General features: G+C 36.4%; 1 protein-coding gene across 2 annotated transcripts in view; it reads right to left on the bottom strand.

The window, feature by feature from the left end:
- Window positions 1–5,941: 5,941 nt before the first annotated feature.
- FUT8 (fucosyltransferase 8) overlaps window positions 5,942–18,482 on the bottom strand; it is a 131,286-nt gene continuing 118,745 nt past the window's right edge. For both annotated transcript variants that reach the window (XM_082059525.1, XM_082059526.1), the window contains 2 exons: window positions 13,753–13,903; window positions 5,942–8,094 (listed from right to left, as the gene is read on the bottom strand). In XM_082059525.1, coding sequence (XP_081915651.1) covers window positions 7,777–8,094; window positions 13,753–13,903 — 469 coding nt within the window. In that variant the 3' untranslated portion in view covers window positions 5,942–7,776. The remainder of the gene's footprint in view (window positions 8,095–13,752; window positions 13,904–18,482) is intronic.

Here is an 18,482-nt window from a genome sequence, read left to right as displayed (position 1 = left end):
TTCAGCATCAAATTGATGGCTACAGCCAACAGTAGTAACCTATATGCCACGGAAAATAAGTTTAAATCTACCTTGTGGTTCTGTAGGTCAACAAGGCAAATCACAGGTATCTCAGAAATAAAAAAATCAGACTCAAATTAGCAAATAATGGCTTTTTGTTGTTGTTTTTGTTTGTTTGGGTTGGTTTTGTTTTGTTTTTTTATTGTTGTCGTTGTTCCATTGTGTATAGCTTTCCCAGAAGGAATGTATCAAGGGAAACATCTACATAGATAGTACAGCAGGGCATCTGCATTAACAGGATGCACCTTATTAGAAAGGAGCAGGGTGTTCTGTAACCAATATCCATCCAGAAGGAAGTCATGACAAAATGATGTCTGTCTGTTAAATGAATCCTGCAGGGCAGCCCAGGAAGAGAACAAGACCTCCAGTCAATTACATCGGCAGATAAAGCAGACTGGAACACCTTCATGTCCAGCCAGCCATTACCTTGGTCACATCCTCGTCATCTAGAGTAGTAACTACTCATACATTTATACAGTCCTAAAATTACATTCGGCCCTTTGAAGGCAACCACGAGGCTGATGTGGCCCCTGGTGAAAATGAGTCCCTGCTCTAGAGGTTTCTTCAGGCTCTTCAACATGTACCTATTAGGTGCATAACTGTCTATAGCGTATGCATCTGTCTCTCTATAGCAACTTCCTGCAATGTGTTATCTTGAGAACAAGAAGGCGTCTGAGTAAGCTCTAGCCAGTTCAACAACAGGTGACAAAAACCTATTATTCCAATGGTTGTTACACTTACTCTCCTACATTCAGTTTTAAAAGCAGAGAAATGAAGGATATTTACTTCCAAAACTCTCACTAATACATACAAACCTAATCAGCAGTGGCATAGATATGAACCTGTTTCAATTCATACTGAAATAGGTTTAGCATACATATGTTCAGTTACTAAGTCCCAAGAGAAGGAATGAGAGCAAACAAAGTATGCAAGGTAATTTTTTAAATCACTGTGCTGTTTCAGAACCAAACATATAAATATCCTATCAATAACAAAGGTCATCAGCATGTAGGAGGGAACTAAGAATACTTCCTGAATGCAACTCTTGATATCTGGGCTTGGGTTTGGTTGTTTGGTTTGGTTTGTTTTTTTTTTTTTAATAATTTATTTTCATACACACGATGGGAAACAAGCAATAGTTGGTCCCTTCCAGCCTGGTATTCTGTGATTCTATGAAAATATTAATGTAACAGAAATAAAAGCAAACACTATAAAATCATTCTGAAATTAGCATTATAGATGAAATGTTCAAAACATTTTACTACTACAATTATTATTCATATTACTGTACTGTCTCGGGATGCTATTGAATTATGAGAATCCCACTGTGGGAAGTGTAGTGGAAACATGAAACAAAGGAGACTCCTGGATCATCAGTCTTACAAGCTAAACATTGGACAAAAAGAATGAGCAACACACTCGAAAACATGAGTACATGAGCTAATATGAATCAGCGTAATAAAGTGTAGTCATAACACATCAGCAGCTCTAGAGAGATACATTTGTTAGCATTGGACATAATGGATTCCCAACTCCTCATTCACAAAGGAGGAAGTTGCATGTCCTGTTTTTTGGTCACCTTCCTTTCTTCCAGGTAGTTACTGCTTGGAAAGATATCAGCAGACACACTCGGCTTCTTTGAGAGATAAATCTCTTGTAGACAGCTGAATTGGACAGCAATCTCTACATTCAGTGGACTCTCACAGCTGAGATGTAATATCCTTGTGGTTCTCCTTGTAGTGGAGTAATTGAAAACCATGCAACTGTATTAAAGCCCTCCCCTTCCCAGCCCCCCCCCCCCCAAAAAAAAAAAATCAAACCAAACCAAAAAAAAAAGAAAGATAGAAGGAACACTGAAATTAAGCTAAAAGAAAGCATTCTAAGACTGAAGAAAAGGACCTGTCTCTTATGGTCCTGTAAAAAGACTGCATTTAGATTGTGTCCCTGTTGGTTGCATATTAAGCTGCAGGCATTAGTGTATAATAGGTGCTAGCCAAAAATGAATAGGGAATGCTATAAGAATACATCTTTCATCTGGTCAAGAAACTTGCTACAGTGTGAGCTTTAAATCTTGTTAGATAAGGAACTTCTGTGCCTTGTAAGCCTCCTAAACACTTGTTAGGCACATCTGATTATGGTGTTTTCTCTTCAAATCCTTGACTATACCAGTTGGGAAAAACACGAAAAATGCATTTTGTAAAAAAAAAAAAAAAAAAAAAAAAAAAACCTGCAAGAAATATGATTTCACGTTATGAAAACTCACATACAGACACTTGCTGTCCCTTGGATTCCTGGTCAAGTGACCACTAGCCACTAGGCAAGGAAATCAAAGCACACTAAGCAGAAAGGTTTGAAGAAAGTTCATACAACCATGGTAGATCAGGCTCAGAATAAGGTAGACAGTGGGGCTAATGGAAGAAAATGCAGGATAGTTGGGGATTTGCCAAGCTCAAGAAAACCTTTCATAAATATACTAAAAGCAAAATCTTGAGTCTCTATAAAGAGGAAAAATAATGCAAAATTAAAAGTAAAACCAGTACATGTATGTGTCAGCAGCTACATAAGATGTACAGTATATTCCAGCAGAGATAGTGCCTTCTGTCAGCAGCGTCTCCTTATGAGTCAGCCTAAGAGCATGAAGTTAATTTTGAGCAACAGTAAAGACATTTTGGTGAAAACAACTGGCATGCCTTTGCATTAATTGAAACGTGCTTGAATTACAGTGGCAGTAGGATTCTGCTGATAAGTATGTTGAGTCAAAGGAAACAAGCATATAAAATAAAGGAAGGTTCCACTGAAAAGCAAACCTGATCAGCATCGTTTGTTATTTATACATGGTACTAAAAGGGGTAAAGACCAGCAAACACACCAATGGAAGGGGTTCTCAGATGCCTGTAATAATGCTGGAAGACCTCTGCCTTATGTACTTTGATTCTGAAACAATCTGGTACACAGTGAACCCAGCCAGTGACAGAAGCAAACAGACTAGCCATTTTTTTTGCAGGCGTGGAAACTTTATACTATCCTCTTATTTGCATCATGCAGTTCCACATTTCATGCTTTTTAGAAATGAACAGGATACTACAAAGTCTAACTCAACCTGTTTGAGGTTGATATTTATGCATAACTTTATTTGCTTCAGTCTTGCTTCTGATAAGCTTGCAGGTACATATAGGGGATCTTGACAAAAATCTGTAGACTACAAATAGAATTCTAGTGGTGCCTTAGGGAAATGGGATTTTTGTGAGTTTTAAAGGTAATTTTAATTCAACACAATAAGTAAACCAAACAAACTTTGTGCCCTTTGACAGCCTGCTCCCAAGCCACCCAAATATGAAACTGTAATATAGTAACAACCAATGACCACAATATGACCAGCATGATATTTATACACATAACTGGGATTAGAATTAGGCAAAGTCAAAAGAAGGGTTGCAAATTTTAAGTATTTCTGGTAATGAGCAGAACAATTTTGCTGGCAGAGGTCCTGAACCTAACAGTGAAAGGTTTATTTGTGGCTTTATGAATTTATATTGCAACTTAAATTAAAAGTACAATATCATGTCTTCTTATTAGACTCTCTCCTTCTTGACTCCCAAGCTAAACAGAAGATTTTTACTTGGATTCTTCAGACAGTCGAGGGATTACATTGCAAAGAAACTCAATTCACTGTTTTGAAAAAGTTCCACATGTACTACTCCACAGGCATGAAGGAAAATCTCCTTCTCCTTATCAATAATTTGTAATGAAAATTTCATACTCTATTATGTTCCTAGCTCAGAAGACAAGACCCTTACTTTACAATTGCATACCAAAGAAACAGAAAACCCATTATGGAGGAAATCTTCACATTGTGCATATCTCTCCATAAGAAAGGTATCATCAGTTTTCTTTTCTGAAAAACTGGTGGAGAGAAATCTTTCTGGTAATTGCAAATTTCCTTAAAATTCAGTGGTATAAGGGAAGACAAAGACTTCTTTGAAGGTAAATATTTAAAAGTTTTGAAATAAAACATCATCCTTCACGAACAAATCCATAATACTCTGCAGTTCACAGGGAAAGGATGTTGGTAGAGAGGCTTGGGAATCCCACGCGTCTGACTGTAGGCTGGACTGAAAATCAAGGACAGAACTCAGGTTGGTGTCACCGCAGTGGCAGCTGCAAACTGCTGCTGCTGACCCCAGTCTCCAGGTGCACCAATGACACAGAAGCCTGATCAACTGAACTACCTAGAATAAATTTCTTAGCCCAGCTGGTAAGAAGCTAGTAGCATATTCAGTTTCCAGAGACTACATGTACCTGTCAAATACCTTATTACAGAAAACGTGACAACGATAATGTAAAATAGCAAAGAACGAAAAGAGTACTGTTCATATTCCTTTTATGAGCACAACATACACACACATACACACACACACACACACACACACAAATGCTTTTTAAAGAGGAAAAATTTAATTGAACATTAGCTTCTCTGAGTATGAGGGCTATCTTTGTTTTATGGATGTCAAACTTGGTGGTTTGGTATGAGGCAAAAATTACATCACTGGATTGTTGCAGAGCTACAAGGTGAATGGAAGAAACAAGGCGTATACTTGCTTGCTTGCAAGCATTCTGGTTAGGATCTTAACAAGTTCACAACTTTCAAAAGATTCAGCTTTCTTTCAGGTATTTAAGACAATTTTTTAATTTCCTATTATTTCACTTTTCTGTGAAAAATCTGGGGGTCTCATTTTCAGTTACCCATAGATATTTCCATACTACCTGGACTCCACCTTAGTTGAGAATAAAGTCTCTAATATTCATTTTGTTTAATATAAAACAAATTCAGTTTTAATGCCCCAAGGTTCTATGATTCCAAGATTTAAATATATGGTAGTCTTAAACAGAACAAATCGCTAGAAACAGATGCATCTAGTATACAGCCTATTGCTAGTTTTCTTCCTCTGACAAGTAATGCATTATAAGCACTACAGGATCATAATTAGTACATTTGTTAATTATTAACAATAATTTTTAATTTCATATAATTTCATGATCATTTTCTCAAAGTTGATGAGCTAATTATTAATTAGGTACTTAGAATACGTAAGGAGGCACATGTACCTTGCCAATATTTTGCCAGATATATTCTGTTCAGGAATTGCCACATTATATATCTTCTATAACATCACTGTTTTCATTTGTCTCATTACTATATCAGAAGATCTGCTCTTGCCTTTGGGCTTGTCTTATACCTTCTGTTATTGATCTTTTTTAGTCGTCATTTCAGCTGAGTTACCTGACTATGGAGCAATTTTCCTATGTTAATTCATTTATGAACACTATTTCTGCACTCTAAGAAATGCGCTGGAAATGATGAGCTCTAAAGCTGTAAGTAAAGAGCTTCAAAACCAAAACATTTTCAAAATCTACAAATATCAAATAGTGTAGTATTTGTGGAGAAATAATTAAATTAGTTTTCGCAAAGATAAAATGTATTGATTGAAACATTGAGGAAGAAGTATCTGTGGCCTTGGATTTTTTTTTCCAAGTTGAAATGTAGCAATAGCTTTATACATACAATTCAAATTTGAGTAAAAAAGAAGTTATAATTTAGCCTACATTTGTGCCTCTGAAATATCACAGGTTTGGTTAAGCTAGTGGAAAATTTATCAGAATCACTTACACAGGAAACTAACACTAAACAGCTTCCTTAGTAGTTTCAAAATATAGAAACACCAGTTAACTCTAGCCATCTTTAGTCATAAAAATTCATCATCTTTAGCATTTCTTGGCCACTCCTATTCATTTGCCTTTATCCTTCAGTCCATCTTTAAATCCCATTTGGTATTTATGCACATTTTTACTGATGTGTCTATTTAATACTATTAAAAGATAATTTTTCTTTTTTTCTTTTTTTTTTTAGATTTTCCACAGTACTTTTCAACTTTGATCTTTTTCAAGACACAAAACAGTTTTTCAGTTGAGGAACACATAACTGGAAGGGATCTATACGATCAGTCCTGCAAGTAATGTCAGAGAGAACCACTTTGTTAATTCATTTACATACCAGTCAAGTTCCATCTTGCCACTATGTCGATTGGAAGATTGTTGCAGAATTTCACGCTGCCAGAGATTTCATTTTACTTTTCAGCCTAAAATTAATTCTTGGTCAAGTGCATCCATTCCTTATACCAACACTGCCCTTGGTATATTCATAAATATAATTAAATATCCTTTAAACTTTTGCTTTTCTAAGGTCAACCAGTCATGCTTTTTAAATCTTTACTTATGTGGCATTTTCTCAGTGACTCAATAGTATCCATTTTCTGCGCTTCCAGTATTCCAGACTGGCTTGCACTAGAACCTGTATAAGGCTATTAATATTACTTCTATTTGGAAATAATCTCTTGATGTCTTGTACATTGAGTTATATATATATATATGCATATATATATATATATATATATATATATATACACATACAACCCCCAATTCTGAAAGTTTTTTGGAAAATTGTTCTGTAAATTATCTCTTTTCTTAACAGAGAGCAGAATAGAAACAGATATTGGAACACTAAGAATTACTAACAATTTTATGTCATGCATAAAATTCATCCTTGTGTATATTTTCTTGGAAGCTACTATTTTTGGGGTAAATTGTTAGATTTTTTTAGAGTACTCCAGATCGACTGGTTCTATAAATGTGACAACCTGAAGTATTCCACTTACAAGTAACTACATTCAATGCCAAAATGGTCAACGGCCATCTACAATACCCTAAAAAAATATTTTCAGAAGAGGAACACAGAAGGTAAAAGAACAGTGCTAGAGTAAATGTAAGAAATTGAGCCATTGAAGTAATTGTGTTGAAACCCACTGTCCACAGAACAGAGTAACACTGTGTCCCTAAGCAGTTGTTGTACTAATGAGCATTTAAAAATGTAATGAAATTCCAGCTACTTTTTCTTTGTCATTTTGTGGTTTGTTTGATTTGTTTTCAATCAAAGACAATGTCCAGAAACATTATGAGTACTAAAGAATCTGTTCATAGCATTGTTTTACAAAAGTTCCTAACAGACAGTGACTTCTTTGATGTTGGATGTATCCTTTATTTTATTAATGACGAGAAGTAATCAATGGAATGTTAAAAATAAACTTATAAAGAAATCTAGTCTGAAATTTGAATCTATTGTTTGAAGCAAGTTCAGTGGTCATGGTAACACCAGTTGAAGATTGACTCTTGCCCACTGTGAAATAGGGATGGCTCTTCTAAAAAGGTCACAAGTTTTTCAAATATAGGCACCATGTTTTAAATTTTGCACATACAAAATATGTTCATGTCACTCAAATTACACAATGTGGCAGTGTTATAAGTCTGAACATTATTGTCAATTAATGGCAGAGAAAAGAGCCCAAAGCTCACATTAAACTAATGACTGGGATGAATCCTGAAAAGAGACAAAAAGTATAAAACAACCGTTTTCCTGTTGTATGCAGTTTTGTGTGTGCATGTGTGAGAGTGCATATAACAAAAACTGTCTAAGAGTAAGTTCATATAATAGCCCATCCATTTGTTCTCAGGTTCTCATCCAGTTTCATTGCTAAAGGCTTTGATTTTAACTGCATGTTAAAATGCAAATTCAAATCCCATATAAACCATTAGTTAGCGTGTTGGCTGGTTCAAACCAATCAAAATTGAGAATTACTGCCGAACGTCGTCCTTGTCGTCAGTCTACTTGTCAGCCTCTGGGTATGTAGGATACTTGACTGTCTCAATTTTCTCCTTAACTTTATAGGATGGGTACAGGCCTGTTCTTCCTAGTTTCCTATTGATGCCTTTTGAATAACCATCCCAGTGGTTTCCAGCTACTCCAATTAAATCTCCAGGTTCCATAGGAATTTCATCAGCAGTTCGTGGATGATGAGCATAAATAGCAACCTGATTGTGGGCATTCTGTCCACCAAAGTAGTAGATATCATCCAAAGAATGGAAATACGCTGAAGCATCTGGATGCAATGTCTGCATAATTTCATAGGCAACTCGACAAACCTTAGAAACAAAAACAGAAGAGAAGTCATAAATATTGTGTGTGCCTGCAATGTACCACGGAAGTCAGCAACCAATGCATAAAAATGAAATTTCACAAGAGGATCAAAACCAAAAAACCTGCATATTTACTAATAAGAAGCATACAATTTTAATTACTACTGTGGTGATAGGATTTGGTAAATAAATAAACAGATAACAGTCTACTTTTCAGTAAAAATGGAAAACACCTATATGAACACTAGCCATCCTGCTTTTTAAATTAATTTTATGTAGCCAATCAAATGTAAGAGCAAATTTGTTTTCCTTTTCTACTAATAAAAACTGTATTTTACTTCCGTTTGAACCTTTAGAATTTACATTTTCAAAATTTATTCTGCAATAATGAGGCTTTACATTTACCTTTCTAAAGGAAGCTCCACCTTCCACTATCCAACAGTTCCAAAAGTCCAAGGCTTTAAAATTATGTTAAGATTAGACCAGTGATAGAATTATTGTTGGCAACTTGGAAGACAACTAAATGAAACTTAATTTCAGCAAGACAATAACGATGTTGGTGAGGAGAAAGATGCATTTTGAAATAACATTGTATCACATTTTATGAAGGGAATTTTCAGACTGGCAACAGGTTCCCACATCAGAATTGTGTTGTATCTGTCAGGGTTGTCAGGAACACAAAAGGCTCCCGCTATATTAAACAAAGTTCTTTTCAACATTTGGCTAGAAAGCTCTTCTCAGTCAGGTGTCTGACTTGGCTACTGTGACCTTTCTGACTTCTAATCTACATGACCATATCTTTCTCTGATTTTGTTTAAGTTTGAAAAGGCTTGATAAACTAACAATACAGCAACCTTCTTTAATATGAACAAGCATTTGAGCTTTTTCATAATTTTAATTCTGTGTAAATATAGTAGAGCTTGAATTTACTTTTCTCCCTCTAAGGATATTTGTACATTTCTAGCTTCTCTGAGAGAGGCATTTGCTCTAAAAATGTAATCATTTCCTTTTATCTGTGTCTATCTGATCTTTGAAGTAACTTTTCAGAAGTAGCTTTCAGAAGACTGGGCTGAAGTTCATTATTTCAAACAATTTGTTAAACCCCATAATACAGAAGCAAATTTGATTACCCATACATTGGTAAGAAGTAATTTATTTTGTAGCTTCTGTGACTGCTTTTGATCTTTTCTTCTTCGCATGTTTGTGCACCACAGGAGGATACACACTCTGTAAAGGATTTCAAATATTTTCAGTAGAAATGATTTTTAGTGAGCGTAAGTGTCCTGCATACCTGACATAAAACATACAACATCTCTCAGCAATTGTTTCCTTTGTGGTGCCAAACCTGGGTAACTAAACTGTAAGCTCTTGAGGGCAGCAGGCAAAGAGACCACATGCAGAACTATAGTTGAAGCCAGCCTCCCATTTTTAATTCATAGATTCACTTGTTTTACAGCCTGCATACTTATATGTACAATGCAAAATACAGAGACTAATAATTCCTGGAAGGAAATGAGATTATGAAGAAATGTACGTCAGGCAGAGGGAGCTATGATCTCATCTAAATGAAGACCAAAGGGACAGAAAAGCTCTTTGTTTTAATCTTAATTCTGCAATCTTAATTCTGCTACTACGTTAAGATTTGCGTAACTACCATGTGGCTTTTCTATACATCTCAATTAATGTAATGTTGCTGAAATACAGTGCTAAGATATGTTGTTTCCCTTAACTTCACAGAAAATGATGGGCCTAATTTCTTTAACAACAGTATTTTAATGAAATATCTATTCTTCAGCTTTTATCAGTATTCATTTAGTTTCAGTAGCATATATAAGAATTAACATAGAGGACTTCCTAAGGCACCTAATTCTACTCACATATACTGTAATTTTCTCTTAGTACCTCTGTAATGAAGTTTTGACTCTTTTTGGCATGGGTAGGAAAATGGAAAAAAAATCAGCATACAATTGATTAATGCGAAACTCCAAAATCACTCTGGAAATAAATTAGACTACATTCTCATCCTTACTTTCTCTTCAAAAAGATGGCCATTAACAGCCTGATCTTGCTTACCTTTAATCCAAAGTAACTACCCAAACCGTTTATTTCATTGATGAAAGGACAGAGATAGTAGTTCAAATGCTAGAGATCAGAGGATCTAACTTCCAACTGATAAAAAATAAATCTTTCTGAAAAGAGGGAAAACTTGCAACAAACCTTAGAAAAGCCCAATATATGAAAATACTGTAGATATCCACATCGTTGCATGACCAGCAAAACTGGTGCTAAATGATTTTTGAGGAGTTTAAATTATTAATGCACAAGAAATTGCTCAGAATAAATTAAATAGAGGGTTGGACCAAATTCAGAGTCCCAGCTATTGAGAGTAGCAGTTTAATACAGTAGAATTTATAGTAGAATTTTCTGCAACTCTGGAAAACCAAATATGTCATCCAGCAAACCTGACTATTGTCAAATGCAGGGAGAAGCAGGATAAGACTGGAGCTCAAAGACACAATGTACCCCCAAGTTACCCTCCAAGGGGGTTGTACCAAGAAACCTCCACAGGTCCCCCTCAGCCTGTATCACCTTAACTATGTCAATTATAGCATTTGTATTTCAAAATTACTCAAAAACTTACAATTCAAGGACAATATATTCTGCCCAAGCCATTTGCACCTTTATTTAAAATGTATTTCATCTATGTCTGTACCTGGTGTTTTATTTAAAGCCAACATTTACCACTTTTAACACAACTATCTGAACATCATAACAGCAGAAAACTTAAGTTTTCTGATTAAGTTTTTATCCAAGACCACGTAATTCTTCCTTCAGAGTATGAACTGTCACAACACCAAGACCTGTGTGGCACTGAAGACATACAGCCCTAGGTCTTGGCTGATGATCACCTCTTTCACTGATATGCATTCAGTGGTCATACTTCAGCTGAAACAAACATTATTATCATTAAATCATAGAAAGGTTTGGGTTGGAAGGGACCTTACAGATCATCTAGTTCCAACTCTCCTAACATAGGCAGGGACACCTTCCACTAGAACAAGTTGCTCGAAGCCCCATCCAGCCTGGACTTGAACACCTCCAGGATGAGGCACCGACAACTTCTCTGGGCAGCCGGTTCCAGTGCCTCACCACCCTCATGGCAAAGAATTTCTTGCCTATATCTAAACTAAATCTACCCTCTTTCAGTTTAGTGCCAATACCATTTGCCCTATCACTACCTCCCCTTGCAAAAAGTTCCTCTCCAGCTTTCTTGTAGGTCCCCTTCAGTTACTAGATGGGTGCTATAAGGTCTCCATGGAGCCTTTTCTTCTCCAGACTGAACAACCCCAACTCAGCCTGTCTTCACAGGAGAAGAGCTCCAGCCCTCTGGTCATCTTCATCGCCCTCCTCTGGACTTAATCCAACAGGTCCATGTCCCTCTTTTGCTGGGGGCCCCAGAGCTGAACACAGTACTGCAAGTGGGATCTCACCAGAGCGGAGTAGAAGTGGAGAATCGTTTATCTCGACCTGCTGGTCAAGCTTCTTTTGATGCAGCCCAGGATACAGTCTTCTTTCTGGACTGCAAGCACACATTGCTGGGTCATGTTGAGCTTCTCATCAACCAACACTCCCAAGTCCTTCTCCTCAGGGCTGCTCTCAATCCATTCACTTCCCAGCCTGTATTTGTGTGTGCAATTGCCCTGACACATGTGCAGGACCTTGCACTTGGCCTTGTTGAACTTCATATGGTTCACATGGGCTCATCTCTCAAGCCTGTCAAGGTCCCCCCTGGATGGCATCCCATCCCTCCAGCAGGGTGACTGCACCACACAGCCTGGGGCAAACTTGCTGAGGGTGCACTCAGTCCCACTGTCCATGTCACTGACAAAGATGTTAAACAGCACTGGCCCAATACTGACCCCTGAGGAATGTCACTTGTCACTGGTCTCCACTTGGACATTGAGCCACTGACTGCAACTCTCTGAGTGTGACCATCCAGCCAATTCCTTATCCACCGAGCGGTCTATCTGTCAAATCCACATCTTTCCAATTTAGAGACAAGGATGTCATAGGGACAGTGTCAAACAGTGACAAAGGAAGAAGAAAAGCCTGAGGTCCTTAATGCCTTCTTTGCCTCAGTCTTTAATAGTAAGGCCAGTTGTTCTCTGAGTACACAGTCCCCTGAGCTGGAGGACATGGAGCAGACTGAAGTACCAATAATCCAAGGGGAAATGCTGAGCGACCTGCTACACCACTTAGACACACATGAGTCTATGGGGCGAGATGTGATCCACTCAGGGGTACTGAGGGAGCTGGTGGAGGTGCTCACCAAGCCACTTTTCATTTATCAGTAGTCCTGGCTAACAAGGGAGGTCCCAGTTGACTGGAAGTTAGGAAATATGACACCCACCTACAAGAAGGCCCAGAAGGAGGATCCAAGAAACCACAGGCCAGTCAGTCTGACCTTGGTGCTGAGGAAGGTTATGGAGCAGATCATCTTGAGCGCTATCATGTGGCACATGCATGATCAGGCCCCATCAGCACAGGTTTATGAAAGGCAGGTCCTGCCTGATTAACCTGTTCTCCTTCTATGATAAGGTGACCTTCACAGTGGATGAGGGAATAGCTGTGGATGTTGTCTACCTAGACTTTAGTTAAGCCTTTGACATTGACTGGGGTTGTTTAGCCTGGAGAAAGTAGGCTCAGAGTAGACCTTATCACCCTCTACAACTATTTGAAAGGAGGCTGTAGCAAGGTGGGTGCTGGTCTCTTCTCCCAAGCAACAAGTGGCAGGATTAAAGGAAATGGCCTCCAGTTGCACCATGGGAGATTTACATTGGATATTAGGAAAAATTTCTTGACCGAAAGGGTTGCAAGCACTGGAACTGGCTACACAGGGAAGTGGTTGAGTCACTGTCCCTGCAGGTGTTTAAAAGATGTGTAGATGCAGCACTTAGGGACATGGTTTAGTGGTGGACTTGACAGTGCTAGGTTAATGGTTGGACTCGATCTTAAAGGCCTTTTCCAACCTAAACATTTCTATGATTTTCATGATATATGAAATCAATATACAATATTACATAATAGAAGAAAATGCCAATGATGATAATTATAGGATTCCATTTTCTAAGCGACTCCAACCTGTTTCATCAGACCACTCAGGAATGGAAGCTTGTAGCATATAATTATCTGCAACAAGAACTCCCTATGGATTACTGTAGCCAGAATTCACATTTATTGCACAGCCACTGGATTGCTAGAGATATAATAGACCAAAGAGAAATTAAATGTCTGCTTTCTTCATTCTGTTCCATTTCCAACTAAGGCAACAGCAGACAGGTTTGAACTGTAGTAGAGTGCAATGACGTGTAGAAATGGATGGACGGAAGGTATATATTAAATTTATGCAAAACAAGGAATGCTTAAACATGTTTAATACTATTTCTTGCTGATTTCAAATGTCTTAATTAAGCTTGTAACTTCAATTAAAGACAAGTAGTCAACAAGAGCTTACAGTCCTCTAAATGTTCAGATAGCATAACGAGCCTTTAATTTTCCCCTGAAATTTTCATGAGAGAGCACTGAGAATAAGAACAGGAGCATGAAGGAAACTAAGATTTAGAACTAGTATGTATACTCTATTGTATTTTTATTGCATTTTACCTGGGATGAAAATGTACAGACCAGGAAGTCTGCCTGAGATAAAAAGTGAATATCCAGAATAACACCTCTTAGGGAGTTTTCAGTGTACCGGTTATGAAGTCCTGCTGACCAGGATATGGAGTTATCACTGATAAATTCGTAATTTGGATACCTGTGGAAATACAATACACTGTTAATAGCAAAGTCTCTCTTTTTTTTTTTTTTTTTTTTTTTTTTTTTTAAAGCAGCATCATCTTTGCTGCAAGATAAGGTTGTTACTTTGTTTTCAGTAAGTCTGTTTTACAGGGAATGAATAAAAATTTTGCTGAACACTCTAGAATGATACTGCTCCCTCCAAGCCTGCCCTCTCTTCATACAGAAAAAAAGAAAAGATGCTGTAAGTCTGTCTGAGATTTGACACTATGAAAGAAGTGAAAAAACATCAGGAAGTATATGCCACATACTGCTAATTCTCCTGATTTTAGGTGAAAAATACTCAGATCACTTTGCTTTTTCTACTACTAAATAGAACATGGGATTATGTCTTTACTGGACTATCTTTTACTATCATACTCTATTAGATACTGATTATGATACTGCGCAAGAAAATCAGTCACCTGTAAAAGGGTCATATTAAACAAAGAAGTCTAAATGAATTAAAATTAACTAAGTCTTTCACAGTTATTAAGGTCACATGGAGAACAAATTTTGCAATTCACTGTTTAAAAGGAAGTAAAATAAATGTAAAATTTCATGTCAATCTACCTATGTAGACATCATAAACTAACTAGTGAAACTTTAAGCAAAAATATTTTTATTTGAAATATAAACCCTTTACATTACTTTAGAAATAAGATTTAACATTAATGACATGTAACAATGACTTTAAAAGCAAATAAAATACTTTTAAAATGTTGAAAAAGAATGCTCTTTCTCAAAACGGTTGTACACCCTTACTAGGGAACTGAAATCCAAAATGAACTGTGGAAAGTAGCACAAATTAATTAAATTTTCAGTCAGACTCCTAACAAAACCACATTTTATATGAAAAATTCCAGGTAGATTTAACAAAGATGATAATTACATTGCTGTTACACAATAATTACATTTCAGTCGTGAAGCGTAACTCATGTGACTAGCCTGCCAAATACAACATTTCAACTAGAGCGCTAATTATAAAATAATTTAAATAAAATCTGTTTTTCAAATTTAAAACTTCATAGCAATTATAAAGCAATATATTACATAAGACAGTAAGACAGCTAATATTACATTTGCAATAATTAATCATTCTTATACTGTTTAATAAAGAAAATCAGAACATAGAGCAGGCCATAATGCTGGAGCAACAATAACTTAGATTTCTAACTAGATGCTTCAAAACCTGACAGTCCTGTGTTGAACATGGCTCAAAATAAGGTTTACACTCAGAAGTTCTTGAAAAGTTTCTGAAGTTAGCACACACTTGTATACTACAACACAGCATGTGCATAAACTCTGGACACATGGTAGACATGATTATGACAACCTCTTGTAAAAATATGCCTCATTTATTATTATTCTAATGTTAAACTATGGGGAAAGTGTCTTCAAAAGTGAAATGGGCAAATATAGCAGGCCTTTCCATCCAACATTCACTAGCCATGACTACCAAATCAGGAAAATTACCTCAAGAGTGAATCAAAAAGTCATATATCAAATTTCCATATTTGAGGAAGAATTTTAATTTATCCTCATAGTGATTTTAATAATTATATTTTCCTAAGAGAAACACCCACTCTAACAAGAAATAATATAGGTATGGTAATGTCCCAGAGGTAGCATGACAACTTTAAAGGGTACATCTGATCATGAGTGTCAGGGGAAGTTCATGTTACATTAAAAACAAGAAAAAACAAACCAAACAAACAAAAATAAAAAGGGGTGTAGGAAGAAGGAAGGGAATATTTGTAATAACTGATAAGACCTCTTCTGAGAAATTACAGAAGGGTATGGCAAGAAATATTCTTTTCAAGATGAAGTCTATTGCAACAATTTTCTTTGCTTTTCATGTCTAGCATTTTTGTCAGTATTTAACCAGTTCTTACAACAGATGACAACACAATATTTGTGATGCATTCTATTTCTGTTTCCATTGTGTGAATCATATTGGTATTTTTCTTAATAAAAAAAAGTACAGACCAAACAGAAATATGTCATACTATACTGTGAAACTTGCTGAGGAACAGAGATGGGCATCAGTCTTATTTCAGTGACAAAACTTTGAGAGAAGCAACATGTAGAACGCTTAACAGAAGATGTCATTTTCTAGGGACAGTGAATGTAGCAAGGATATCTGCACACCCCTTTGCAAGTTCTTCATCAGGAATACTTCTAAAATTACTCACTTTCTTCAGACTTCAAAAATCAGAATCCACGTGCTGAGCAGAGACAAAAAAAAACCTTTCCTGAAGAACCTGATTTCTTACTAGCAAAAGATCAGTCTAATAACTTAATAAATTAAGCACACCAAAAAAAGTGTCATATTGGATCTTCTCATGCATACATTTAAAATCTTCTCTTTTCCTCCTTTATTCTGTAAAAAGTCTTTAAGATTCTTTTAAATCTGGTCTCCAATTCCATTTTGTAAAGCTGATCCAAATTCACCTAACCAACAGCTTCAGGACCCATTTATTCAAATCAGTGATCGAAGCTTAGCATTTATCTACACACAAGTTTGAAAATTTATTCAAATGAGCACTTTTATGCTGTTCCCCACACACAATGCTATATTCATGCTTGGGAAAAGAGGCTTCTTTTAAACAACCTAAAATGTGAGTATAACAGCAGCCATACTCAGTGTGACCAAAGAATCTTCTAGTCTACCATCCCGTCTCCAGCACAGACTGAAAGCAGAACATAAAGAAAAGTACAGTAAAAGGCCAAGTCTATACCCCTCTGAAGTTTAGCCATATGTGGCCTACTGACTTCCTGCAACAGGTAAGGCTTAATTCTCCTTCCCACTCACTATAGTGCTCTAGATACTATTTAAAGCTATTCTTACCACAATGACTACAAAGGATGAAGGAAATGAAACTTCTAAAGCTCTATAGTTAGCTCTTGCTTCCTTCTATTCCCTTTCCATCTGTATTTATATTATGATTAATGTGATACTTACATTGTAAGCTTTTGGGGAACTTTTTTCCTTTTTAAGCTGAACTCAGCAATGGTCCTATTACTAGAATTCCTGACTGCGTGGTAAATGAATAATAAATAAAAAGATGTCATATTCTTACTAACAGAATCTCCTAAAAACAGTGCTTTGTAGGATCCCTCCTACCTTTCCAAAGAAACTACCCACACATTCTTTTCTCTATAACAAGAAAAGAATAAACTGCAAAGATAAAAGCAAAGAATGGAAACCAGAATAACATGGTTTTCTTTGTATCAGACTACATATACATAGTATATCTCCTCCATATATCTAAAAATATAATCTAATTCTTCTAAAGCTAAATAATAGATTCTTGAAACCAATATACAGGTCAGGAAGGATTTCCCCCCACCAGCTAGGAAAATGGGAAAAGAAGAAATCAGAAGAAGGTGGGGAAGAGAGAGTTTAAAATCTTTCCTTCCTGTACCTACTGGCCTCAGATAAGGATACAAATCAAGCACTATTATGAGACTATTTCAAGTTCCAATTGGTTTCAGAAGCTGATCACCTAGTTGTGTAAGTATAGCTTAGTGCCACACTGTGCGGCAGGTGCGAACTGAGGCAAGTCCCAGGGTCCTCTTCTCAATTCGCTAGGACTGGAGAAGTATTCTGAACGGGCAATGCACGTTTTCTTCCCTTTGAGCGTGAGCACGTGTGTAAACCCATGGAGTAAGAATTACATGTTCACATCTTGCTCTAAAATTGGAAAAATGTATGAGCTGTTCATTAGACTCAAGAACTTTGAAGCACATCTGAATTCTATATATCCGGCATAGTATGACTTGAGGCAGGTGCGGTCGCAACAGCTAAACTACAGATAGTACACAGGGAGAAAAGACATTAATTTGCTATTGTGCAAGCAAATAAGCAGTGGAATGGGGTGGAAAAAAGTTTTCAGAAGCGCTGAAAAAAACCCAACTGACCTCATGAGGGAGGCAAATTACTGCAAAAAAAATGAAAAAGCAAAATACAAATGACTTCACAGGTAAACATCCTGAAAGGAAGAATATAATTTTTTGTATTTTAGCGTTCATATACATGAGAAATAGACCTAAATGAATTCATATATAAACCAGAAAGGTATTAAATATGTTTTTTAAGAATTTATGTGCATGTTCAACTGCATTATTTTGAATAAATAGAGAAGATGCTGTAAATGTTATAGACTAGAAATACATATACTAGAAATTAAAAAATTTGTATTTGAAAACTATTAAATCAAAGAACAAGCAATATATTCCATCCATAACACGTCACTTATCTAGGACAAATACCATGACCTCTGCTTACCAGAAGTTGTCAAGAGCTTTAATCCCATAATCATTACAGCTGCTGAACTCTCAACCATGCTCCTCTCTATCATGTTGCTCTACATCATCCTCATTCTTAATATATATCACTTCTTTCTTTCGGAACACAAAACAAACAAAAAACTCTACAAACTGATAGTACTGCCTCCATTGTCTTTACTACTTTACTTGCAGTTGATAAGACATCTGACTGCAAGGGAAGTTTCCAAAACCTACATCATAACATTTCTGTTCTCATGACTGTGAAT

The sequence above is a fragment of the Streptopelia decaocto genome (assembly GCF_964273445.1).
Source record: "Streptopelia decaocto genome assembly, chromosome: 7".
Classification (NCBI taxonomy): domain Eukaryota; kingdom Metazoa; phylum Chordata; class Aves; order Columbiformes; family Columbidae; genus Streptopelia; species Streptopelia decaocto.
Note: the sequence above shows the minus strand (reverse complement) of the source record. Positions and strands in the feature narration are given on the sequence as shown.